Source organism: Anser brachyrhynchus (assembly GCF_964034855.1).
Source record: "Anser brachyrhynchus genome assembly, chromosome: 15".
Lineage (NCBI taxonomy): Eukaryota > Metazoa > Chordata > Aves > Anseriformes > Anatidae > Anser > Anser brachyrhynchus.
The window spans coordinates 16418933-16443762 of record NC_137733.1 but is presented as its reverse complement, the minus strand read 5'-3'; the positions used below and the strand labels follow the sequence as shown (position 1 = coordinate 16443762).

General features: G+C 56.4%; 1 protein-coding gene across 2 annotated transcripts in view; it reads left to right on the top strand.

Annotated features, from left to right (window-relative positions):
* The first annotated feature begins 603 nt into the window (after nucleotides 1-603).
* Nucleotides 604-24830, top strand: part of HS3ST6 (heparan sulfate-glucosamine 3-sulfotransferase 6) — a 30396-nt gene continuing 6169 nt past the window's right edge. Inside the window, exons 1-2 of one of the 2 annotated variants that reach the window (XM_080556839.1) lie at nucleotides 604-1137; nucleotides 18607-19496. In XM_080556839.1, coding sequence (XP_080412965.1) covers nucleotides 767-1137; nucleotides 18607-19405 — 1170 coding nt within the window. In that variant the 5' untranslated portion in view covers nucleotides 604-766 and the 3' untranslated portion in view covers nucleotides 19406-19496. Of the gene's footprint in view, nucleotides 1138-18606; nucleotides 19497-24830 lie in introns of those variants that run through there. The other variant, XM_080556840.1, reaches the window with a different exon arrangement.

Below are 24830 nucleotides of genomic sequence, written 5' to 3'. Positions count from 1 at the left end.
TGCAGGGCTGGCACCCCAGGTTCCTCCCATCCCAAGCAAGAACTATACGCGCATGCTGGCTGCCTTTCCACGCTTGCAGCAGAGCCCGCGCAGCCCAATTAGCGCTGCCCCGGGGGTGCCGGCTGCTAATTGCGGGCCTCGGGGCTCCCAGCACGGCGAGCACTGGGTGTGAGTGGTGCAGCCGCCACCGGGACCCCCGCTCCCGGGTGTGAGCGGCTGCAGCGTGGCTCCAGAAATGATAAAAGGAGGGGAAAAAAATAAAAAAGGGGAAAGAAAAAAAAAAAAAAGGAGAAAGGGAAAAAAAAGGAAAAGGAAAAAGGGAAAAGGGAAAAGGGGAAAAAAAAAAGGAAAAAAAAAAAAGGAAAAAGGGGAAAAAAAAGCAGCGGCTGGGAAATCGCCGCTCCCGGCGGGGGCTGTCCCGGCGGGGTCTCTGCCCTCCCCGGGGGCTCCCCACGCGTGAGCCCCGTCCCCGGGCGGGGCCGCCCCACGCGCGCTCCCGCCTCCTCCCCGCGGGTGGGCGCGGGGGGCGGTGCGCGGGGGGCGGGAGGGGAGGGCCGGGACGGGCCGGGGGGGCGCGGAGCAGCGCGCAGGGGGGGCGCGGAGCGGAGCGGGGCCGAGCCGAGCCGAGCCGTGCCGTGCCGGGCCGGGCAGGGCAGGGCAGGGCAGGGCCGGGCAGGGCAGGCAGGGCGGCCGCACGGGATGCGCTGCCCGGCGGGGCGGCGGCGGCGGCGGCGGCGGGGGCGGGCTGCGCCGGGAGCGGCCCCCGATGGGATGTAGCGGGCGGCTGCTGGGACCCGTCGGGGGGCGCCGCGCCTCGCTGCTCCTCACCATGATCCTCTTCTTCACCTACTTCTTCTACTGCCTGCCCGGGCCCTGCGAACCGCTGCCCCCCGCCCTGCTGCTGCCGCCGCCCGCCGCTCTCCCCGACGGAGCGGCCCCGGGGGCGGCGGGGCCCGGGGCTCCGGGGGCGGCGGGCGGCGGCAGCCGGCGGTTCCCGCAGGCCATCATCGTGGGCGTCAAGAAGGGCGGGACGCGGGCGCTGCTGGAGTTCCTGCGGGTGCACCCCGGGGTGCGCGCCGTGGGCGCCGAGCCGCACTTCTTCGACAGGTGCTACGAGAAGGGGCTGCGCTGGTACAGGTAACGGCCCCCCCCCCCCCTTCCCCCGAGCCTCGGGAACGGGGGGGTGCGGAGCTGGCCCCCCTGTTCCCCCCCCCCCCCCCCCGGGCAGGTGGCGGAGAGCTGGGCAGCGGGTGCTTGGCTTTTCTTGGTGACCCCCCCCGTTTGCGGTCGTGGCCCTGCCGCTTTATTCGCAGCCGTCCCGTGGCTTTCACCCCGCCGACTTCCTCCTTTAGGGAGTTTTTTGTTTTTTTCTTAAATCTCAGTTTCTAAAACTAAAGGGAGCCAGGAGCTCCGCTCGCGGGACCTGACTTGATCCCGGCGGATTTTGGCATTGAAACCTCAAACTGGCGCGAGGAGGGGAAGGGTAAAAGAGTATCGCTTGAATTCCCCGGGCTGCTTGTGTCAAAGGGCAGAGCTGTATTGATTCAAGGGAGTTGTTTAGTTTTGAGGGTTTCAATGGAATTGAGCTCTTCGGGCGATAAAGCATCGGAAGAGCGGCTACCGTGCATGTGTTGTCCATTAAACTCCCCTATCGTGGCCAACTCCAAAGTGGCCGGCCAAACCTCGTCGGAGCACTAAGCCCCTTGAAGCCAGCGAAAGAATCTGGTCCGTTATTTTGAAGACAGTCCAAGAGTACAGATTTATAAAAGCGCTGCGGTGTTCTCGCGAAACATCTGAAAACAATAAAAGGAGTAGCTCTCCCTGTCCTTCCTGCTCCTCCACCGGGCTCCCTCCAAACCCCGCAGGGATACTCCTTCTTACGTGTGCTTAATGGTTCGTTATGTTTTGGGGAAGGATGCAGCTTAGCAATGCTCGCCAAAATAATAACCTGTGAAAAATAAGCACGCTTAATGCGAAGCGTAATTTTAGTGGTAATTTTACCTGCAGAGTTTCGGCTCTGTAAGACCACATCTGGACTGTAAAGTTATTGACTTAACACACCTTCAAACGCAGTAAGTAGCACACTTATTTTTATGACTGTATTAATATTGCCGTGATTTATTAGCTCATTTCTCAGTTCCATATGTATCTGCGGCGCGCTAGGAACAATAATGATGATAACTAATTTTGGGGGGGTGAGGATTACAAGATAGATCTCGCTTGGCAGGATGGGAGTTTAATGACCGCAAGCACGTAATTAAAGTGCGGAAGATCGAACGCTTTCATATCGTTTGCTGTAGTCCGGTGAGGCATTTGCAGGATGGACCGTGGCAAGAGAAGAATAAATAAAACTCACTTTGGGATTGCTGCGTAGGGAGTTTTCAGTGCTCTGAGTGCTCGCAGGGAGCCCGGCCTGGAAGCAGCTAGATGATATAGGATGATTCTCTGTATGGCTATGGTAAATTTGGAGGAACAGAGCAGGGAACATTTTTGGTGCAGCCAAACGCAATGCAGGGAAGCGTACCGTGTGCTGGGAAGAAGTTGCATCCTTTCTAGTCGGGGGAAAAATTATTAGATGTTTTGGTTTAGCTCTGCATAGAGCACGTGTGTTTTCAATCATATGCACAACAATTTTTCAGAGTTTCCTCTTTTCCTTGCCTCTCCTGTTTTGTCTTCTTACAAGATCCTGCTATACTGAGGGTTTTTTTTTCCCCTTGAAAGCCAGACAGAGCTAAATGTTTAAAGCTGGGGTGTGTTTGGGTGGAGGAAAATAGAAGTTGGACAGAAGTTCAGGTTTTTCCAATGATTATCTCAAAGTGGTGTAAACATTTTTAAAATATTTGAATGTGCTAGGAAACCAAAATTACACCAACTGCTTCTCATGCCAAGATATTTGGCCTGAAGGCACCTGTAGGTCGTTGCTTGTCTTAAGTCAATGTAAGGAGAAAAAAGGGAGAAGAAGGAAAAAACAACAACAACAACAACTTAGAAATATTGTCACAGAATTTTCTTTCTTCATAGTTTAATCCCATAGGGATTTTGCTTCTGTGGAAGGAGTATCTTCTTGTGGGTGCCGAGTAGTTTACATTATAATGTAAGTCACTGACTGAAACCATTTGTTCTTACTGGAGCGTTTTATTTTATTTAAATTTGAAATAGCTCAAAACCCTCCCTTTTTTTTTTTTTTTTTTTTTTTAAAGTAGTTCATTTTGCTGGTATGACGAAAATACTCGGTAAAAGCAGCAAGCATCTCATCTGAAATTCCTTGAGTTACTATCGGTTTAGCTAATTATAAGAAGATTAAACACCTTCTCTAGCCTGCAACATAAATTACCTAATGGATAATCCAAGCATGAAGTGAAATTTTATCCTAAAGCAAAACAGTGTTTTAACTTTTTTGGCACTCGGTGCTGCTTAGGGTAAACCCAAATAAAAGAAGAACGGGAGGGATATCCGTGGGCGTGCTCCTCTCCTGTGCAGCGGCGCTGGGAGCGCGAGCGTCCTGCCGGGGAAGCTGGAGTGGTGCTGTGCCCCTCGCCGCTGGCTGGCTGCCCCTCCGCTTTGTGGCAACGTGGGCAAAGGCAAACGTAAGAACCGAACCTGAGATGTTTCCTGGTGGTATTTCAAAATTCATCACAAGCATGTGGAGCGGTGCTCGGTGTGATGGCACGGGGCTGATCCTGCCCTTGCTTGCGTGGATATAGAAAAGTTGTGCTTGCAGCGGGCTGAGCGGCTGCAGGCTGCCACGGCATTAAGCCAAGTGGTGCTTGTGGAGGCTGGGGTCGGAGCTGGGGGCATTTTCTCATTGTGGTGCCCGTGTCAGGGCACAGCTGGGAACCTCCCACTGCCTTCCCAGTTACCAGAACCAGCCTCATTTCCCACTCGGCCGCCCGATGCGGCTGTGCCCGCAACCAGCATCCGTCTGTCCCGCACCTAACTCAGCGCAGCCCCTGCGGTTCTGGTGCTGCTGGGAAAAGGACGTGAGGAAGGGGGGACGAGAGCAGGCATGGGGCATGAAGGCGGTGCAGGGAATGGTCTTTGCGGATGTGGTTTTGCATGAAAGGAAGTTTGGGGGAATGCACGTTGCGAGCACTCGCTCTGCTGTCGCTCATACAAAGTTCCCTTGTCTCCGTCCACTGAATCTTTGCAGTGGTAGCAGCTCCATCAGGCAGCTTTGCTCTGTCTTGTACTTCCTTGTACGATTTATGATCTGAGTCCTCTCTTCCCCGTCTCCTCTTCCTGTTTTTACCCAATATCTAAAGAAAGCGCCTCACAGCCGGAGGGTTGGGCCAGGGCTCCCGGTGGCCGTTCGCATCGCCGAGCCCAGCGTGCCGCATGAAAGCGGCCGTTGGCATTGTGCTCCGCGAAGCTGCGCTCTGCGTGATGGTGCGTGCTGGATTTCACAGGAATTGCAATCCCTTCCTCATTTTCTTCCACATTGGGGCAGACGTAATAAATCTACCCAGTGTGGGTTTGCTGGTAACAGTTGGCAAATGCCTCCATGTGAGCGTTAAGGCTTGAGCTTTGCAGCGGCGCCACGCAGCTGGGTGGGCATGGCCAGCACTGCCGAGCAGCCCGGCGCTGCGCTCCTCTGCGGCCGGCTGCAACGATTCCTCCTCGGTTTGCCTTTGGACGGGCTGCAGCGCATGCAGGTCTGCATGCTGGGGGCTGCGGGGGGAGGAACCCTTCATGTGGTTTGTCACGCTCGCGCTGTGCTTCTGTGCATGCATCGAGCAGCCGGTGGATGCCGGGCTGCGCGGAGGGTGTCCCAGATTGGGAGCATGTGTGTGCGCCTGGCCGAGGTGGACGGGGAGCAAAAGCTGCCGCATGCGTTGTTTTCCCCCTTCGAGCCCATTCATGGAAGCTAATAACGTTCTTGAAAGGCGTCCAGGATTTCTTGAGCCAGACTTTGTTATCTCCGGACCTTGCGGCCCTGGAGCCTTTGAGCGGCAGGGAAGGGACGCGGCTCCGGCGCTGCTCTTTTGACTTTTGCTGTGAGTGTTATTGGCAGCTGAAAAGTAGAGCTAAGTAGATGCCTTGAGGGGGTTTTGTGTGTGTTGTGATTGTACAGACAGATCAAGACACTCTATAGCACAAGCTGTTGAATAAAACCCGGGCGTGGGGGCTACTCGGGAGTCACCAGGCTGCGTTTTGGCACGAAGCTCGGATCCCCTTCCAGGCAGAGCTTTTCACAGGCGCATTTAAGAAACACATAGGTGGCAGGAGACAAAGGGATCTTGCGAGGAGTCAGATGGCGATGCACTGAGAGCTGCTCCGGGACATTATCTTTATTCATTGACACCGGCTAATCTGCTCTCCTAATGGACTCGCGTTTCAGCACTCTGCGCCTCAAAGTGGCCCTTGTTTTTCCTTCGTGCGTTTGCAGAAGCTCAGTCCTGGAGCGCGCTTTTTGGGTTTGCTACTCTGATTTTGTGATCTCTCATTTCTTTTTTTGGTTTTCGTTGCAAAACAGGGCCTTTTCGTATTCGCTTCCTCTGTCCTCACCCCCATGTTTAAAAGATTAAGAGCAATCCTAAAATAAAAAGAAAAAAAAAATGCAGGAAAGCTGAGGAAAAGCTGCAATTTTCTAGCTACGAAGAAGATATTTTAATGCTTTATTTGATGCAAGATAGTTCAGATTTGTCGTTAGATGGAGAAAAACATGTCCACGTGCACGGGGCTCTGTGTCCCTGCCGTAATGCTGGCTGTTGAGGCAATGCTTCAGCCCCAGCTCTGCGCCGAGAGGAGGGAGCAGGCGCTGTGCTAGCAGCAGGATGGGTCGGCCCCGCCACCGCGTGCCCCGTCCCACCGCTGCCTGGTCGCAGCAGCGCGTCGCATGCACTGCGTGATACGTGCAGACTTAGGTCTGCCGCAAAGTGCTTTCACGTGGGATTAAAAATAGCTTTTACTGCCACGATGAGGAATTAACATTTGAAAACGTTTAAAGCGCTCGTAGGCAGCCACCACTGAGGGCAGCGGGGCTGGGCTGGGCTCCTGCTGCCTCGGGAGCTTCTCCTGGCCCACCGCGCACTGGGCAAGGAGCAGCAAGGACCCCTGGCTACCAGCTCCAGGCCGCCACTGGCCACCAGCCCCGGGCTCTGCTCCCACCCGCATCCTGCTGGAGCCGGTGTGGTGCTGCTCGCTGGTGCGGGCAGGTCTGAGCATCGGGGTTTGATGCTGCGAGGCTCAGCTCGGGCTGGCTGCTCCGTGCTGCGGAGAGAGCGCCAGGCGCAAGCGACTGAAGCTGCGTGTTGGTCTTGGCCCCGGGTTTTCTGATAGATGCTGTGACTCGTGGAGTGTAACGAGTCGCGGTCTTCCCGACTGAGGAATTCTTTCTCTGGTGCTGTCTCTTTTAAGTAAATGGTGGTTTTATATACATGCTGTGCACTGGAGTGTGTAGAAGTAACCCGAGTTTCTAAAAGATTTCAAGTACGCCAGCGTTGCTGTCCCAGGCTGCTTGAATAAATAGATAGGGCTGGGCACCTAGAAATCCTGGAACTGTTTTAAAAAATGAATATTGTATGAATCAGTGTCTTTGAAAAACACTTCCTCGGTCACGGCCTTTTCCTTGGGTTCCCCAGTTACTCTTTTGTAACCTCGGGGGCTGGAAATTTAAGCACGTAAATGTGGACATTTTTTATTACCCCCTTGTAACTCCAGAGAACTTTTGAGGCTGAATGGAAGAAATATTCATGGGCAGCAGTGGAAGCGGATGGGTTTTTAGGAGTGCAACTGCCGAAGGGCTGGAAAAGCATTTGTGGCAATGTGAGGGGCTTGGGGTGCTAATGTGGGGCTTTGGCGGCCTTGGCCGTGCTCCAGATGGGGCCGGGGGGCTGCAGGGGCAGCCCGTGCAAGCACCCCTTTCGGGGGGCTGCTCTGCTTCCTACCCACCCTGCTTGGGACAGGCAGGGTCCCCAGGCCCCCATCTGTATTGCAAATTGTCCCCTGTTTTGGCCACCTTGCACGGAACCCTGTGGCAGCGGCGTGCCCTGCAGCGTGCATCGCGTTGTGCCGACACCCAGCGAAGCCTCGCTCAGCACCACGGGGGTTTCTTCTTAAGAGCATTCTGTTTTTTTTTTTCTTCCAGATTATTTTTAGATGCGGATTGTGACAGAAGGTGGAAAAGGCCAGGGGGTTTAGGGTGCTTTTATGCAAGGAGAGACTATTACTTAGGGGTGTTCAAAGCTTTTTACCAAACAGTAATTACCGTCCCTGGAGACGGAAGCGGGCAGCTCGCATCCAGTCGAGGAGGGAGTTACAATAGTTAATTGGCAAATATGCTTAAAAGCTTCTTCCTGACCTTTTAAAAAACTTTTCACTGAAACGGGCTCCGGTAGAGATTGAAAACCTGACTAATGAAAGGCCAGGTTTAATACCAGGACTTAGCTCTAAATGGCTTTTCAAAGGGCTTTGGAAATCCGCCTGCTTACAGAGCTGCTCGGCGGCAGCCCGATGCTCCCGTTTCTTTCCTGCAGGGCCGTGCTCTGCCCCGGAGCGAGAGCCGACAGCGGGGACAACGCTCTGCTCCCTGCCCGGGGGTGGCCGAAGGGCTGAGCCCCACGGCGAGCTCGGGTTCCTGCAGGCATCCAGCCCCGCGGCGAGAAGCCGGCTGCGGGGTGCCCGGGGTGCTCGCAGCCCTCGCAGCTCCTCCGCCACCAGCGCCTGTGCCCGGGGGCGCGGCGAGGGGCTGGCGGTGCTGCGGGAGCCCCTGCTCTCCTCCCACCGCATTTTTCTGGCGCGTTTGTTTATAAATGTATCGAGTGAGGAGAAAAGGGATATTGTGAACAGCTTTCTGCAGGGCTTTGAAAATCGCGGTGGCTGCACGCGAGAAATACACGGCAGCTGTCTGCAGCTGGGCTCAGAGGAGGAGGCCTGATCCTGCACCGCTCCGTTACTGGGGCTCTGCCCAAACTCGCGGGCATCACGCCTCTGGCCTCCCAGTGTGTGGGGCACTGCCCGTGCTGTGCAGGCAGGGACTGGTTTTGCAGCTGGGGTCCCCAACGCACTCTCTGGTCTCGCAGTGTGGCTGCCCAGGACTCAGCACGCTCTCGGTTGCTCACATTTCGCGTGCTCACGTTTTGTGGGGATGGTCCTTGGCGAAAAATTCACAGCAGCTAATTCAATTTGGCCTCCTGCTCCCTCCGGGTGGGGACAGCTCGCAGATCACAGGAGTCTAAGCGTCTTCAAAATTATTCATGCATCTCTTAAGTGAGTCACTCTTGATCTGAAGAGTCATTTGAAATGCAAATGGTGAATATTGCAGTCAATCAGACCACTCTGCTGTCATTGGGGCACGGAGGCAGCGTGTCCAGCTAACCCAGCCTGAATGTGCAAGCGATCCCCGTGTACGGGTTGTAAATGCCTGACCCTGTGGACTGCTGCTGTTTGCGGACCAGAGCGATGACTGTGTGCAGGAAGCCCTGGCTTTGCCACCTGCCAGGTGCTGGAGAGCCAGAGACCAAAAAGAGCATCTATCCCTGCCCCAGCGCGCGCTGCTCGCCTGGCAGCCGGGGTTGCCACGAATCGCCCAGCACAGCAGCGCACGAAGCGCTCTGACCAACGCTGCTCACGTCTGAAATGTGGAGCAAAATGTTTGAAATCCGCATCTCCTAACCAGTTGCACTGAACTCCTGCAGCTGGGCTCCTCTCGGAGTGATTTTGCACAAAATGTCACGGCCCTGCACGGACACGGCTCCGCGTTCCAGCCAGCAGCCCCGCGGCGGCTGGGGGCGGCACGGGAGATCTCAGTGTCAGAAGGAGCTGCGGATTTTAACACAGCAAATTGATTACAGGCAGGAGTGAATTACATTAATACATCCACTTGTCACCGAGGTCTTATTAGTAATCTCCGCTCATTAGTCTGGAGAGAATAAGGATGTGACCTTGTTAAGCATCCTTGCTGCTGGAAGGGCTGGCCACTTTGCTATTGATTTATTGCTCGGTCCCTAAGCAGCGCGAACAGCTCCGTCTTTTCATGCACACCTACGTGCACCCGTGGCTGCACAGGGGGCATTTGGGCGGTCGTGTTGGAGAATTTGTGATCTCGTGCCCGGCCACCACGCGCCCCTTGGGCCGGCCCAGCTGTGAGCTAGCAGCCGCTGTCAACAGGCACCGCGCTGTGCAGGAGAGGGAGCGGGCGCTGAGTGATGGGAACGCACAGGGAACGGGCCGGGTCCTGTCCCCAGCGGCCACATCTCGGCTCTGCCTCCTGCCGGGGTGCAGCGGTGCCAGGGCCATGCTGCCGGAGCCCTCCTGCACCTCCCTGCTGCTCCAGAGCCCACGGCATCCCAGAGCCTGGTCCTGGGGGCTGAGCTGCCTGCGCCCAGCTGAGGGCAGGACCTGCTGCTGCTGCTGCTGGTAAAATTAAGCCCGCAGAGCAAAAGCCATGGCACGGCAAGGTGGTGACCAGCTGTGGCCCAGGGGGCAGAGTCCCCTTTCCCTGCTCTAAATGAGGGCGGTGGTGCTAGGAGCCTTTTTATTGCTTCTGCCTCTCTGTACCCACAGGGCAGGACACTGAAATGTGTCTGCCGTGTGTCTGGTCCAGCGTGAGAGTTACATATTTTTACATAGCTCCTTGGATGCTATTTGGCCATGTGCAGCCAGGTTTTGGGCTGGACCCCAAAGCAGCAAGAGCAGCTCCAGCATCTCTCCTAACGCTGGAGCACTTTTCCAGCTGCTGGCGGTGCCCTGAAGGTTTCCCTTGCTTTTCCCTCTGGATGCTTTGCGCTGTGTGCCGTGCCACTGTTACCAACCTTGCTTGTGCCATTCAGCTCTCCCATAGCCCCGAGTGGCAGCGTACCCTGCTGGCACCCTGACGGGGAAAAACATCAATAACAGTGGAGCCGAAAGAAATCCTCCAATTACTGGGAGCACTTGGGGCTGCCGTGGCTGCTGAAGGGGCTTCCTTCACTGTGCATTGATCAGGGCTCATCAGCACATCCCTCACTGCTGGCACTTGTCGATAGCTGCCGAGGTCCCCGGCCGGCGCAGCCGGGTGCCGTGCGGTGCTGCCAGCGCCATCCCTCCGAGTGACAGCTCCACGGGGGCTCCGTGCGATTGGCACCAGCCGGGGAGGGATGATTATTCTTCAACAAGAGCATCGGCCGCTTCCTCCGGCTGCCTTTATACTGCAGAAAGTCATGTTCCTAAGCCACGCAAGCCATGAGGAAAAATTTCAAAGGGTCGCTGCCAAGTGCTTTGGGCTCAGAGTTTAGGTTTTGTTGAGGGAAGGGATCGTTTGTCTCCATGAAAAGCCTGTTTTGGGGGCCGGAAGGGGGTTGAACGTCCCCCGCGGTGTCAGAGACCCAGTGTGACAACCTGCATCCGCTCAGCTGCCGCCGGGATGTGGAGCTACTGCTGGTGCTGGCCCTTCCCAAAGGGGCCGCCGGGCAGGGTCTGGGCTGCTCCCAGCGGGAGAAGGGAGGGGGGCGTCCCCAGGGCCTGATCCTGCTGCAGGGAGGGTGAGTGGTGCTGTGAGGGCAGCATTCTGCATCATGGTGAGGGAGGGAAGGGCCTGGCTGGGAGCATCCCAGCGCCTGGTCCGGGCAAGGCAGGACCCAGCTGGTGCCACGGCGCCGAGGTGCCGTTGTTGGAGAGGGGCTGATTGCTTCTCATCCCCGGGCATGAAGCGCAGCCTGGTTCTTGCCCGGGCTGTCGGAGACCCCAGGGGCATCCCTGGCCCCAGGCACCCTGGCAGTGGGATGCCGGAGATGGCGGCTGGCTCCTTGCACCAGCGGGTCCCCGAGCACTGCCGCCTAATTTCCTGGCGCGGAGCTGGGCGCCGTGGAGCCCGGCCGCCTCGTCCTCGCCTGCAGCGCTCTCGGTTTGAGCCGCTCTTGTTCCGCGGGTCACAAGGGACTGCCTTGTTCAGTTCTGGTCTTGTGTATGTTCCAAATTAATATTCCTCCACTTCAGAGTGTATTGGGAAGTGTGCAAGGGCAGGACAGACCAGGGCTCTCTCTAAGGTCTCTATCGCGTAAAAGGTTTGTAGAACTTGAACTACAGAGTGTGAAACTTGAACAAGTGATTAATAGCATAAAGCAATTTAGCATAAAACACTCTGTTAGGGCAAGATCTCTTCTAAACCTGTTTCTAGGCAAACGTTAATTAAAATAAAAGGAGCTTAAGGCTGACTTTATGTGCTAGTCACATCAAGGGCTGGCTTTAGACCATCTGAAAACAGCCCTCAAAGCTTTGCTTCAAGTGAAGTTGGAGGTAAGCTCATGACAGAAAGGAGAAGTACCATTAAAGCCATAGCTCCTGCAGTCATAGGGTGGGGGAGAGCCTCAGTTCTTGCCTGAAGTGAGTGTGTCCCGAAGGTGAGAAACCCGAGGGCTCAGGAACCAGAAGAAAGCTGTAAAGGACCATAGTCTGTACGTATGTGCAAACTTGTGTTTGAAGACAATCCCATAAATCTTGGAACATGAGCTGTGATTGAGCTGAAGGTGCTTAGCGTTCTTCTCACCTACAGCAGCACCTCTGCAGTTATTTCATGCAGTTACGAAGCCATCCGGAGACAGCTTACAAGCCCAAGATGAGCGCCAGCGACCAGTGGCTCCACCATGCTTTGTGCCTCTCCGCGGAGCAGGAGCGAGCAGTTCGGAGCAGCGCAGTGCCGGATGGTGGTGTAAGGTCCTGAACAGGCCTCGCAGAGGCACACGGCTTCTGCAACTCCTCCTCGTCTCCGGGGTTTGAGGAGGATGCTGGACGCAGAAGGGGGAGGCTGCCGGGGCAGGGGCTGGGTGCTGTGGCTGTGGGCCCTGCACCGACTGAGCCGCCTCGTCCCCGAAGGCTGTTTGCGAAAGGCACCGCACGTGCTGCACATTAGTTCCCCAAGTCACCGTGCAGGACATAGAGGAACAACTTTAAAGAACAAGTAAAACTGTTGCCACTTCAAAACTAGTCTCAGAATTGATGCCAGGACTCCAACAGACCGATGCTCCTTTATTCTCCTTTTAATTAATTCCTTTGCCTCCAGTGAATTTCCATCTTTTATTTCTGCTGCAATCAAAGGGCTGCGAGCAGCAAGGCTCACATTAGGAACAGACTGATCCAACCTTTTTTTAATCTTCCCGTATCAGTTACTTGTCTCTTTCTTGCGCTGCCACGATGCATCTGAAGCACATATGCCAGGAGATGACTTGCTGAAGGAGAGATGGGGCACGCAAAGCCCCGTAGCTGCAGTTTGCTCCCAGCGGGTCTCCTTTGCTGGCAGTTTTTGTATGGCAGCAAGGAGTGAGAGGCCAGATAAGCTTGCTCGGATACACAAATGAGCAATTACGTGGTCACCTGAGAAGTGCCTGATGATTTATGGTGTTATTAAAAGGTGATGGTAAGAGTAGAAAAGATGTGTAACATCTGCATTGAAACCCCCAGCTCTGACCCTCGCACCCCAGATACCAACATATTAAATATCCAAACAGGCATTCGAGCCTGCAGATCGCTCTGACAGAGATCCCTGCACATCTGGTAACACTTGGCCTGATACCCAAGCCCCTGGACAGTGTGTGAGCAAACGTAATTCACTCCTTGCCCTGCCGTGGGCTCGAAGAGCACTGTTCCTGCTGGAGGGGCGGCCTTCGGGGAAGGCTCATGGAGGAGGAATGTGCAGGCACTGCCGGCGTGGCGGTGGCATCCCATGAAGCCAAAGAAGTGCTTGGCTGCAGGATGAGAGGCCTGGCGCAGGTGGCAGGAGAGCTGGGGCTGGCGTGCGGGTGTCTGTCAGCAAGCGAGGCCTGGTCTCAGCCGGCAGCTCCATCTCCTTGCTGGGCAGGGAGCAGTGGTGGCTGCAGCTCCAAAACAGCCCCTGTGGCTCGTGGGTCTCAGCAGACGTCCCTGAGCACGCTGTGGGGACTCCTCTTGCCCTCCAAAGACCGTAGTGGCCAGGGCCGCGATGGGCTTGGGCAGCAGGATCCTGCGTTGCTGGCGCTGCCCTGCGGTGCCACAGGCCTCCTTGTCCCTTTCCATCCGTTGTTTGCTCTTCTGGCTTCTGATCCCCCCGGACACGTCTTCTGCTCATTACAGGGAAGAAATCATGGCTGGAAGTGAGAGGTCCGAAGGGTGTGCTGGTCAGAGAAGATGTTCTGTGGGGCTACACCTAGCGGGGCGGCCTGGGCACGCTGTTGCACGTGTTAGTGTGCTGCAGGGCCTGCACGTAGGGTGGTTGGGCAGCAGGGCGGTGCATGTCCGTGCTTTGGCACAAGCAGGCGGTGATGTCCCCGAGGAGAATGGCACAGGAACCTTCATGGGCTCTGCTTCTCTACACCTGCTGCCAGACCTGGTGCTGCGGGCTTCAGGGGGCTGCTGCTGCTTGGCACAAGTGGGGTTTCCAACTCAAAACTCCATCTCAGTCTGCCAAGGCTGCCTTGTTTTTGTGCAAACATTGATTTTTGGGTACGAGTGGGAGAAATGTGCTGGTGGAAGTGGCTGTGATGGGCACGTTCACTTGTTAGGAGCCCGCGCTGTGTGCGGAACGCACAGCCTGTGCTTTGTGCTGCGCTGACAGCGAGCAGGATGGAGGATGCACATGTTTTCAGAGCACAGGGGAGAGCTGGCAGTTGTGGGGATAAAAGCAGCATATGTCTGATTGAATAAATGGAGAAATGCAGGCCAGATGGCTGGAAATGCTAGGAACTGTTTAATAATTTCTAAACTCTTTGCTCTCTAGAGCAAGATTATGGGCACTTGCAGTCTTTTCCTCTCTGCTCAATTTGCCTCCTGTGCTGGCTGCATTACTCTTGGCTTCACGTAGAACATTTAATATTCTTTGTGACCTTCACAAATTTATGGAATTATTATCTGGGGTATAACCTCTGAGCATCTTTCAGGGAGCAGCCAGTGATTTGTGAGGGTGTCTCCTCCGTGCCTGGGAGGTGGAGCTTTGGAAATGCCTCGTGGCTCCCCGATCCCACGTACGTTAACGGGTCCAAAACCAGCTCAGCAGTGCCTGGGGGGCGTCCTGCATCCAATTCCCGCCGACCTGGCTGGGTTGAAGTCAGGCTCTGGAGCAGCAGCCCCAAACACCAAAGTCGCAGGAGCTGTGCCCTGGGACAAGCAGGCGCTGTTCCAGCTGCCGCACGGGAGCAGAGCTGGCTCTGGTACTCGCTGCCTCTCCTCTGGCTCCTGCCAAACGCGTGACCTGACAGAGGAGCTTGGCTCAAACCGATCACATTGCAGCCGTCGTCTTTCCTGGGAGAGGGTTGGAAACTGTCTCTTACCAGGTGCCATCTCCCTGGCACTGGCTGAATCACACGTTACGTGGGGAAAGGGAGGAGGGGGGATGCGTTTGGAGGGCTTTGGAGATGAAGGTGCTCACAGCGCTCCTGGGGATGGGTCCTCAGGACCCAGTGAGTCACTTTCCTACTAGCAGGGGGATGAAGTAATGCAGGAGGTGGATGTGGGGGGATGTGCAGGGACAGGAACCTGCCTCCTGGTCCCTGCTGTGAGGTTAGCCACTGGTTGGCTCCCTGGGTTTCCAAGTAGATCCTGAGGTGCCAAAATGAGATGGAAAATGCTGGCCGAGCAGTATTGCTGGCAGGACCAGGAGAGGAGACGTTGCAGCATGGAGTGGTGGTGGTGGAGCTACGGGCAGTGTATAAGTACGGGTGGCGGAGCCCTGCGCTGTGCCCTGCGCAGCAGCCCAGGCGTGCCGTTGGTGCTGAGCACAGAAGGGGACCCGGCTTGTCCCCACACGCGTGCCACCGCAGGTGTGTTTCCCTATGGTGCCGGTCTCCAGGTGAGAGGTGCTGGGGTGAGGCAGGAGCTGCAGGTTCAGTCCGGGTCGCTGTACGGTTTGCCTTGTTGTGGTCAAAAGCCCCATTTTCTCCAAAGCAGGATTTTGCTTTTATTTATTTATTTATTTATTTTTAACAAATTAAGAAAGCAAAGAACTTCTAAGGAAAACCTTGAATTTAGCGTTTCAAAACCAGGAAGTTTTTGAGCAGAAAACTGACATTTGTGTTTCAGGGGAACGCTGATCTTTTTACTGCCTCAGTACCTTGTAATCGTCTGCAGAGTTTCTCCGTGGCCACTTGTAAAAGCAGTCGTATTTTTGCTAAAACACTTGTTACTTTGGGCCTGTGGAACTGGTGCAGGGCCCCAGCTTGTCTGCGCAGGGCCAGATCCAGCCCCTGGAAGAGGGGTGTGCTCCTCCCGCTGCAGAGGGGAGAAACTGGGATCGTGGGCTGATGGCGGTTTAAAAAATAATAAGTCCTAGTGTTCCATGAGATGAAGAGCATGATAGGAGCAGAAACTGCAATTCTAGTAAGGTGGAAACCTGAAGTATTCCAAAAATAATGCAGGTTGCAGTTCTTGAAGGAACTTCCTTGCGCAATTTGAGGGAGAAAAAAAAATCATATAAACTGTGTTTCAAGGAAAATGAAATGCAAAGAAGAAAAAAAACAAATTTGAGTTAATTCTTTTTTTTTTCTTTTTTTTTTTTTCAAGCACAGCTCCATTCAACATTTTAAAAGTCAAGGGATTTAGGGATCTGGAGAGAGCATCAATGTTTTTTGGTAACAAGTACAAACTGTAGTGGGTTGTAAGACTTCAGAAGCTGTTTCTGATTAGTATCTTTTCTTTTGACAACAACTTTTCTTTTCAGAAGGAAAAAAAAAAGAAAGGAGAGGGGTTTTGTAACACAGTTGGGTTAGAGATGGGGAAAAATCTGTTTAAAATATGCAGGAACCTGAAAGAAAATCTTGAGTGAATAATAAGTTTAACTGACCTTAAAATATCCCATTGCCATGAGGGATTTGAGAGTAACACTTCAAATGGATTTTTGATGAGGCTCTCTAGGCTGTGGGGAATTGAACGTTTTACCCAACACGTTTCTGAGCTAAATTTTCGTGATAACTAAGAGAAACTATTCTGAAATGCCTAAAGAAGTTTTTGTCTTGTTTTGTGTTGCTTTGTGGTGTGTTTTTTGTTTTGTTTTGTTTTGTTTGTTCTGTTTTTCCTTTAAAGCTACCGACAGAACAAGGAAAATCAATTCACAGTAAGGCGACTTTTCCGAACTGCTTTTTCCCCGGGCTCAGTTTCATGCTGGAGCAGGATGTGTCCCGGCAGCGGGTGCTGTACTGGGTGCATCCTGCTCAGCTCTCAGCCCGGCTTCGCCTCTGAGCCAGGAGCTGCGGGGCTGCAGCTCCGTGCCCAAGGTGCTCTGTCCGGGTCTATCTGTCCGTCCGTCCATCCGAGGACAAAGCAGGGGATGGAAACCTGGAGCTGAGCAGCTGCAAACGGGTCTGTCTCGGGGCTGAGCGCTGCCTGTCCCTCTGTCTGTCCGTCTCTCCCTGCAGGCCTTGGCGCTGCGTGTCCTGGGGCTCTGCATGCCCGGCGCTGGGATGCGGGATCGACCCGCATCGGGTTTGTCTGCGTGCTCCGTCCCCGTGGTGCAAGTCCCAGATTGTGCCCATCCCACGGTGCTGCTGCCACCAGAGCCCAGCACCATCCAAATTGCCCACTGCGAGCCTGCTCTGCCCGGCCCTGAGCCAGGAGGGGCCTCTGGCGCATGAGGATAAATTATTGTCTTTGTCGATAATTGTTATCACTGCTGATAAATTGAGGTGTGACAACTGCAGGCTCTGAGCGAAGAGCTGAGCACTTGTGGAGCACCCCGCAGCGCCCGTGCCCCTCCAGCCCTGTCCTGGGGAGATGCCTTATTTACGGGCAGCTCGGATGTTGCAAAAAACAAATAACAAAAAAAAAAAACACCAAAAAACCAGGGAGGTCAATGTGTGCTGTGTGCTGGCCTTTGGGAAGGTTTTCAAACTTAGAAATAATAGTCAGCCCCTCGCTTCCTGGAAGCACGTAAAAGTTGATGGCTGGAAGCAGGCCAAGTGAAATGAAATACGCGTTATTGTCCCCGCACCAGTGGAAAAGGCTGGGCAGGATTTGCTCCTCTCCTCTATGGGGGCCAAATGAATAGCAGCTTTCTGCTGCTGACAGCTCGCTGCGCTTCAGCCCTCGCTGCTCCGCTGGCCACCGGCTTCTGAAGGCTTAAGACTGTCTTGAGTACACATGATGGCACATAATAACTCGGGAGCAAATAATGTGGCCTTTGAATTCCTGTGCCGCTGGAGGTTCCCTCTTCCCAAAGCTTTGTGGGCTGTGAAGAAATGCCCTTTCTTTGCTGCTGCTCCTCTGCCCAGGGGTGAGGGCCGGGCGAGTCCATCCTGCTCGCACGTGTTGTCCCTGCTGATGGAGATGGTGGTGTGCCCTGCTGCCAGCTCTGCTCCTGCCCAGGGCTGGTCCCGCAGGGCTGGGCAGAGCTGCGGTGCCCCTGGGGACCGTGACAGCACGAGGACGTGGGGCTGGGCGTGCTGGGATGTGTGCTGGGATGAGGCCAGCAAAGCGCTTTCCTGGTGGGGTTTTCCTGACGGGGCCGTGCTGGAGCTGCCTTTCCCCGAGCCAAGGGCAGCTGTCAGGGTCATGGCTGCTGCTTGGCCGCAGCTTTTCCTGGGAATGTGTAAAATTCCTAGTTTTGATCCTTCTCCATCAAATCAGATTGGAATGGGCCGGTGGGCATTCCCCCCAGACGCGGCCGGGGGAAGACCAGCAGACAGGCGGGCGGACAGGCAGACAGACCGTGTGATTGCTTAAGCCACATTTCCTTAGGAAGCCAGGCTAAAAATAATAAAGATCCAGTCCTTTCCCACAAACAGCTCCGGTTGCCACAAACTGATGCTTTTCCAGTGCCGAAATGCTTTGTGAGAGAATTCCCAGTTGTTCCCGGGGAAGGGAGGACGTGGGGAGGGCCGAGAGCCTGGCTCCACCGCTGGGGTCTGGTGGAGCCCCCAGGCCCCATTGCTGGGCTGGTTTGGGATGGCTGGGGACCTGCAAATAGCCCGGCTGGGAGGGCAGGGGTTTCCTGCACTGGGGACCAGCAGGACCCCCCCAGTGCCAGGCGAGAGGGACGGATGCAGCCCGGGGGCCACCCGAGACACCCCTGCGGGCTCGGCTGCCTTTCTGAGGCTTCTCCGTGGAGGGAGCGGTTGTTGGCACACGTGGGACGGGCTGCAGGTGGGCGAGAAAAGTCCCGTGGATGCAGGGAAGAGGCTCAACAGCTTGCGAGGGAGGGGAGCCCTTGGGCAGCCCCTCGGGGCTGGTTCCCCCTTCCTTTCGGTGGGTGCTGCAGGTGGGTGATGCGGGATGCCCCTCGGCCCCGGCACGGCCCCGCACGGCGAAGCTCGCCTGCGCTCCTTGCCAGGAAACGGGGCTTTTTCTGATAGTGAAAAAAAAAAAAAAAAAGAGCTAAATTTGTTTCCCATCTTCCCCGAGGCTGTATTACAAATTTGACACAGATGGGGATTTTTGTTTTTTTTTTTTTTTCATTTTTGTGGAAAATTGGATACGTTTTCCATCCCAACAAGAGCTTTTCTGTGGCAGCATGACAACGTTCTGCCCGAGAGCAGCACCAGGCAGCCCGGATGGGATTGTTTGTCGCTGACAGAGGCGGGGAGGGGACACGAGCCCCGCGAGCCCTGAGCTGTTGCGAACCCTCGCACAGGTAGCGCGGGCTCTGCAGGGCGCAGGGTCTGCCTGGGTGCAGGGTCAGGGACTGTTACGGGGTGAGGGCTTAACTCAAAGCTTCCCTTGTTGAACCCACAGCCAGGGCCAGAGGCTCCGACCCGCAGCACCGGTGCCCTTCTCACAAACGGGGAGGATGCAGCAGCCACGCCGTCGCCTGCTCGAGGTGTCGGGGGCATCACTGGGGAGACGCCTGGGGGGGGCACCGCCGCATCTCCGTGCACCCCCTGCCTGTGCGCAGCTGCGGCATTGCTGCCTCCCCCCATGGGCGAGCAGCCCCGGTTCCCCGCACCGCAGCCGCTCGCGGGGCTGCTCCCACACCTGCTCCGTGCCCCGCCGAGAGCCGGAGCCGCAGCTGGTGCCGCTCTTCTGCCAGCTACCGAACCCAGCCTGGCGGTGGGCACGGCGGGCACCCGCGGAGATGTGCGTAACCCAGGTAATTGCACCGATGTGGTGCCCTTCCTCCCTTGGGCCGAGTCCTACAGCTCGGGCTCCGGTGTGGGCTGTGGAAGCTGCTGGCAGCAGCACCCGGCTGTTGTGGTCTCCTGGCTTCCTGCCCCGTCCTGCTGCCCGTCGCCGCCGGGGACGGGGGTGCAGTGGCAGATGGGTTTGGGGCACGCGGTCCCTTGTGCGCGGGGATGCTCGCCAGCAAGCTGGGGATGCAGAGGGCCGGGGGACGTGGAAGCACAGGGCAAAGCGAGGCACCGGCTCAGCTTCTGCTTCAAAACCCAACGCGGCGCTCGGTGGTGTTCTCAGGAAGGCCGGGGCGGCTGCCTGCCGGAGATCACCTTCCTGGGGGAATTTGGGTGCTCAGGTACCGGCGATCTCCGTGAGCGTTAGGTTCCCAAATACCTTTGTGGATCTGGCCAAAAGAGCTTAAAGCTGTCGCGGGAAACTTTCCCGATGGATCCCAAAGGCTTCGCCGCAGACCTCAGGCCTGGCTGCGGTCCAGGAGCGAGGACTGATTTATGTTTTCGTAGGTAGAAACGAGACAGTTCTGGATGCGTTTCAGAGCGGCTGGCGGTTAGCTTGAACCTGCAGCTTCGAACAGGACCCAGCGCTTGTTCAGCAGCGGGAAGCCGAGCCGGGAGAGCATTTCTGCAGATCTCCGTGAAGTGGAACCGGTGGAGTTGCCACGTGCAAAACTGGCACGCTGGTGGTGGGAGGGCATCGCTCCTACGGCAGCGGGCAGGCTCTCACCTCACTGGTAGCTTCTTTGACTTCTAACTCGTCACATCCCCCTGCTGCAGTTCTGGACTGGACGCTGAAGGTGCTGTGGGCAGTGTAATTGTATTAAAATCACATTAGTTAAAGCAATTGAATTTGCTCAGTTGAAAATACAGATGGTGTGAGCAGCTTTTACTGCTTATGGTTTACCTACTGGCATAGGACCCAGGGTCCTTGGTCAGGGTGTGCGGGTTTCACGCAGGGCCCGTAAGATCGTGCCATGGGCTTCCAAGCCCTGGGGAAGCCCTGGACCGGCGCGGATGTGTTCTGAGACCCCGGTCCTGTGTCATGGAAAAGAGCTGCTGTCCGTGGCTGGGCGAGGAGCGAGATGGGCCCTCACTGCCGTGCTCCCTGGCCACGAGCCTCTGGGCACCCACCCGGGTTGTTTCCCCCTGGCTTTTTGTGCACGCAGTGGTTCCCAGCTGCAGGCCGGCCTGGCCTCCCTTTGGCATTAGGAGGGAACCTGCTGAAGAGGCAGGTCTTGTGTCTTTTTGTCTTTTTTTTTTTTTTTTTTTAACCCTGAACGAAGCTTCCAAGCAGCTTCCCCACACCACCCACTGCGTTAAAAAATAAATAAAGCTGGCTCTGTCCCTTGGCCAAATCTGACAGCTTTTCCACACCAGATTAGCTAACCCGTCTCTGGAGCCTGCTCATGTTTCACGGAGCGGTTTCATCCCGAGGAGGAGAACGCCCGCTTGCGCCGGGCTCTGCACGGGGACCGGGGACACTGCCGCTGCGTCCCGTGTGCGGGGCTGCGCCTGCGGCCACCTGCACATTTCTTTTATCCTTACTTTCCCTGCCAATGCTCGCATTTCTGGGTAGTCCCAGGGCATGCTCCCCACCTGCAGTGGCTGGCGGTGAGGGCCCTGCGGGACGGGGGCTGCTCGTGGCTGGAGATGCTGTCCCCCCCACACCCCCTGTCCCCATCCGGTGCTCGGCCGTGTCACAGTGAGGGTTGCATGTGCTGCAGGTGGCCCCACGCTGTCCCAAAGCCGCCCAGAGAGGAGCTGATAGCATCTCGGGGAGACCTCGGTGAGGGTTGTTCTCCATCCCTTCTGCCCACAGCATTTTCCTCGTGCTGCCTTGGCCTGGCTGCGGTCCTGCACCGCTGCCCAGCCCTGGCCGTTGCTTCCCTGGGTGCTGTGGTCCGGAGGCTGCCTCGGGTGGGTGGATCTGTGCCATACCACGGCGGGCTGTGGCCGCTTAGTTACTCAGAAATGCATTCATTGTGCTCTACCGAGCATTGACTGGGTGATTGCAACAGAACCTGGTGGCCCTGGTGCAGAGCCTCTGCCCTCTGCTCGGGTCCAGAGTTCCCATTTCTATCCATGTAAAAGGAGAAATTAAAAATAAATAAACGCTGGGCTCAGTTATGTTCATGCCATGCTCCCCGTGCCCCCCCAGCCGTGCAGGAGGTGCTGGTGCACGGGGGAAGAGCACCCAGCACCCTTCCCAGCCCCAGCGGGGCGCAGAGTGCCGGATGGGGCGGCAGCGCCGGCCAGCCCCACGCTGAGATCAAATAAACACGAAGGCAGCAAAATTATTCATGGCTCGGGGGACTTGTCTTGATGCCTCGTCAGCATCTGCTGATCAAATCAAAGCATCTGTCGGTGCAGCGGCCGGCAGGAAGGTCTCGCTCTGGCAGACACGTGTGAATTCCTCCTTTCTTCCTCCCTCGCCTGCGCTCCCGCTGGTCCCGCACCTGCGGCGATGCCGGGGCCGCGGAGGGAGCCGTGGCGGCCGCACCCTGTGCTGCTGCGGGACGGGCACACCCGGCACATTTGAGGATTTTGCCCCTTTTTTGTCCCCCTATTGCAGCTGCTCAGTGAGACTCGTGGGCGTGCAGTGCCCCAAGGCCCCGCAGGCAGAATTGCAAAATTATAGGGAAATCGGCGTGGTTTTTTTTTTTGTCTTTCCCCTCCCAAGGGCAGCTGATGCTGCAGGGAGAGGTTAACCCATGAGCGGTGCCGTGGGAGGGATGCGCTCCCCTCTGTTTTTTCACTGCGTGCCCGGGGCTGGCTCTTGGTGCACGCCTTCTTTCCTTTCACCTGCTTTGGCATCAGGATGCTGGGGAATTCCCGTTTATGTGGGAGCTGCCGGCCCTGTCCTGGGCTACCCGGCAAGAGCTGGGGTGCAAGCAGGACTCGGGCGGGAGACACGAGCCGTGCAACTTTAAAGCTGAAAAACTGAGATTTTGTGGTCTTTTTATTTCCTTCCTGAAGCCAGGAAGGATCAGCCCATTGCTGCAAGAGGATACTTTAGTCAAAACTGATATGCGTGTTATTTTATTTGTAATTGTAAGCAAAGATTTTGTAAACTCCGGCTGTGCTTTGCCCACCTGGGGTGCGTGCCCCCTCCCGCACTTTGTGCTGCCCTCCTGCTCTCCCCTGGGCGTCTCACGGTGGTGATGCACAGCCCCAAGCCTGGCAGCCCCGCCGAGTTTTAAGAGGAAATTTTCCTTATTTATTGGCGCGCCCAAGGACCCGGTTACCGGAGGCGTAAGATTTGTCACCGGTGCCTCCGCTCAGTTTGCAGCGGAGCATAATTTTTGTTTCGCTGCTCTCAGCCGGCCCGTCGGGTATCTTCAGCCGGTCGTAAAACATAAGATGCACGGCCAGGGGAGAGCGTATTTAAACGGCTGATTTCACTGAAAGGTGTAATAATCTGCTGGATTACTTGCTGGGGTAGCTGCAGGAAAATTTACTGCCTTAGAAAGAGATTACCAGCAGCCGCTGCAGGCAGCGGATTTCTTCCTTTTCTGCTATAAAGGGAAGGAAGCTTTTCATTGAATTCCTGCTGGTTGTGCCCGCGAGCGATGCTTCCCCTCCCGCAGTTACACCGGGTCAGCTCGCCGAACTCTGAAGGGAAGAAAACAACGTGGGCAATGCCTGATATTGCTGTTATCTCCTCTCCCGGGTGTTGGAGGGCAATTCCAGCCTGGCACAGCGAGGCACTGCCTGCTGGGAGCTGCGGGGACCCTGCAGGACCTGGGGCGCCTGGTGCTGAGCACCCTGGTGCTGTGCTGCTGGAACGAGCTCTGCGCTGATTGCGCCAGGGATAGCAAGCAGAGACCGAGGCCCCGATCTTCCCCTTCTGCGAGAGGGGAGAAAACCCGTTCCTGAGGGTCTGCACCTCCCCGTCCTTGCAGAAGGCAGAGCGAGAGCACCGTCCCGTGCCTGAGCTCAGCACCATTCGTGGGCTGAGTTTGCAAATCTCTTGTCGTGCCCCAAACTGTACGCTGCAGGGATGGGGCCGTGGGGCGGTGGGAGCGTGTGGAGGGGTTGTTTTTGTTTTATTTCATTCCCCTGCAAGGGAGGAGGGCCGTGGCGGGCCCAGGCAGCTAACCCCTTTAATTGTGTGCAATGAAGGCTGACAGTGGCGAGGCTCGGCCTTTAAAAGGGGTACTGAACCTTTAATTCCTGAATAAATCATCTCCAGTCTGCTGCTCCTTCATCTGCAAGCTGTTTGAGCGCGGGTACGCATATTCACTGCTGGGCAGGGTCATTTGGAGATCAGAGCCCTCGGCTGACCGGGGTCACAGGCAAGACACCTGCTGCCGGCCGTCCCTGCGCCCCCGGGGCCGGGAATCAACGGGGCGCGGGGAGCCAGCCGCCGGGGAGGGCTCTAATTGCGGCGCTGCGGCCGCGCTCCGCTCCGGAGGGAGCCTGCAGCGTCCCCGGTCCCCGTGCAGGTGACCTGCCTGCCCGCTCTTTCTGGAGGTGGTTTTTTTTTGGGGGGGGGGGGGGGGGATTCCTGTTGCTATTCTGTTTTTCACCCGTTGTAACTGTAAAAGCGGGTCCAGCTGCTTTGGCACTGGTGGATGTTCAGTAGGCGTCTTTGCTCGCTGCACGTGAAGTGCCGCAGGGAACGGAGGAGCTTTTTCCTCCCGGTCTCTCTCCGGTCGTGGCACCCGCGGGCTGCAGGCGTCCCCGTGCTGCTGTGGCACTGCAGGGCCCTGCCCGGGGTGGCACTGCTGGATCCTCGTCCCCGTCCGGCCAGCTCTCAGTGCTTGTCTGGTGTACGTGCAGGAGCACGTGTGTGTGCAAGCAGCCGGCCTTGCGAGCAGGAGCGACTGTTTTGGGGCACCCCGTGCAGCACCCCCTGCCCACCCTGCGCTGAGCGGCTGCATCCAGCACTGCCGCTCGGGGGCCAGAGCTGCGCTCGCATTGTCTCTGGTTTCTGCTCTCCATAATGGTATGCGTTGGGTGTATTCACCAGTAGCCCTCTTGGCCTTAATGACCCCGCTGGAATAACCACGGAAAGAAAACACCGTAATCGCTCAAAAACCTTCAGGGCCTCAAGCTGCCCATAATTGCAATTCCCAGCCATAAACATGAGCGTGGTCCCAGTGCAGATGAAGTGCGGTGGAGGGGAGCAGGCGTGCGTGCCGGGGGGGCTGTAGCTGCCCCGTGGTGTTAGGGCGAACGTCCTTTTCCTCTTCTTATGGCCAGGATTTGAGACTTGGGGTGTGCAGAGGGCTGGATGGTTTTGTAGCCCGCAAAAGGGACATGATTTATTCTTTTGAATGGCTTCTGAAACGGCCCTGCTTCTTATCGGGGGCTAATAACCGGGTGTCGGGTGACTCGTAAAAGCAGCCACTTGATTAGAAATGCTAATGCTGCCTCAGGCTTCTCCCCTTTCCATCACTCCACATCCCCAAGAACAGGATGCTAAATAGGTCGGAAAGCCAAACACAACATTCCCCGGCTCCTGGCTCTTCCCTGAGCCCCTTCTGCTGCCCGGCCCGGGTGGCACCAGGCAGGGACCCATCGCTGAGGCTGGAGGAGCCGCGGGTCCTCTGCGTTAGCTCAGCACCTTCCGCCTGGTCCTGGGCCGCTGCAGGTGCTGGGGGCTGAACGGAGCAAACCCCTGGGTTGTTTCTTGTATCAATCTGTAATTAGGTGCAGGGGGCGGGGGGGGGGATGCAAAGGAGCATTAATAAATTATCTTCCTTGTTGTTAATTGACGTGTCTCGAGTCAGCCGATCGGTGAGCCGAGGGCTTGGCTCCCCTTCCAGGCGCATCCCGGGCTCGTTACTGCCCCCATTAGCATATTCAGGTTTCCCTGCTTAAAGCCAA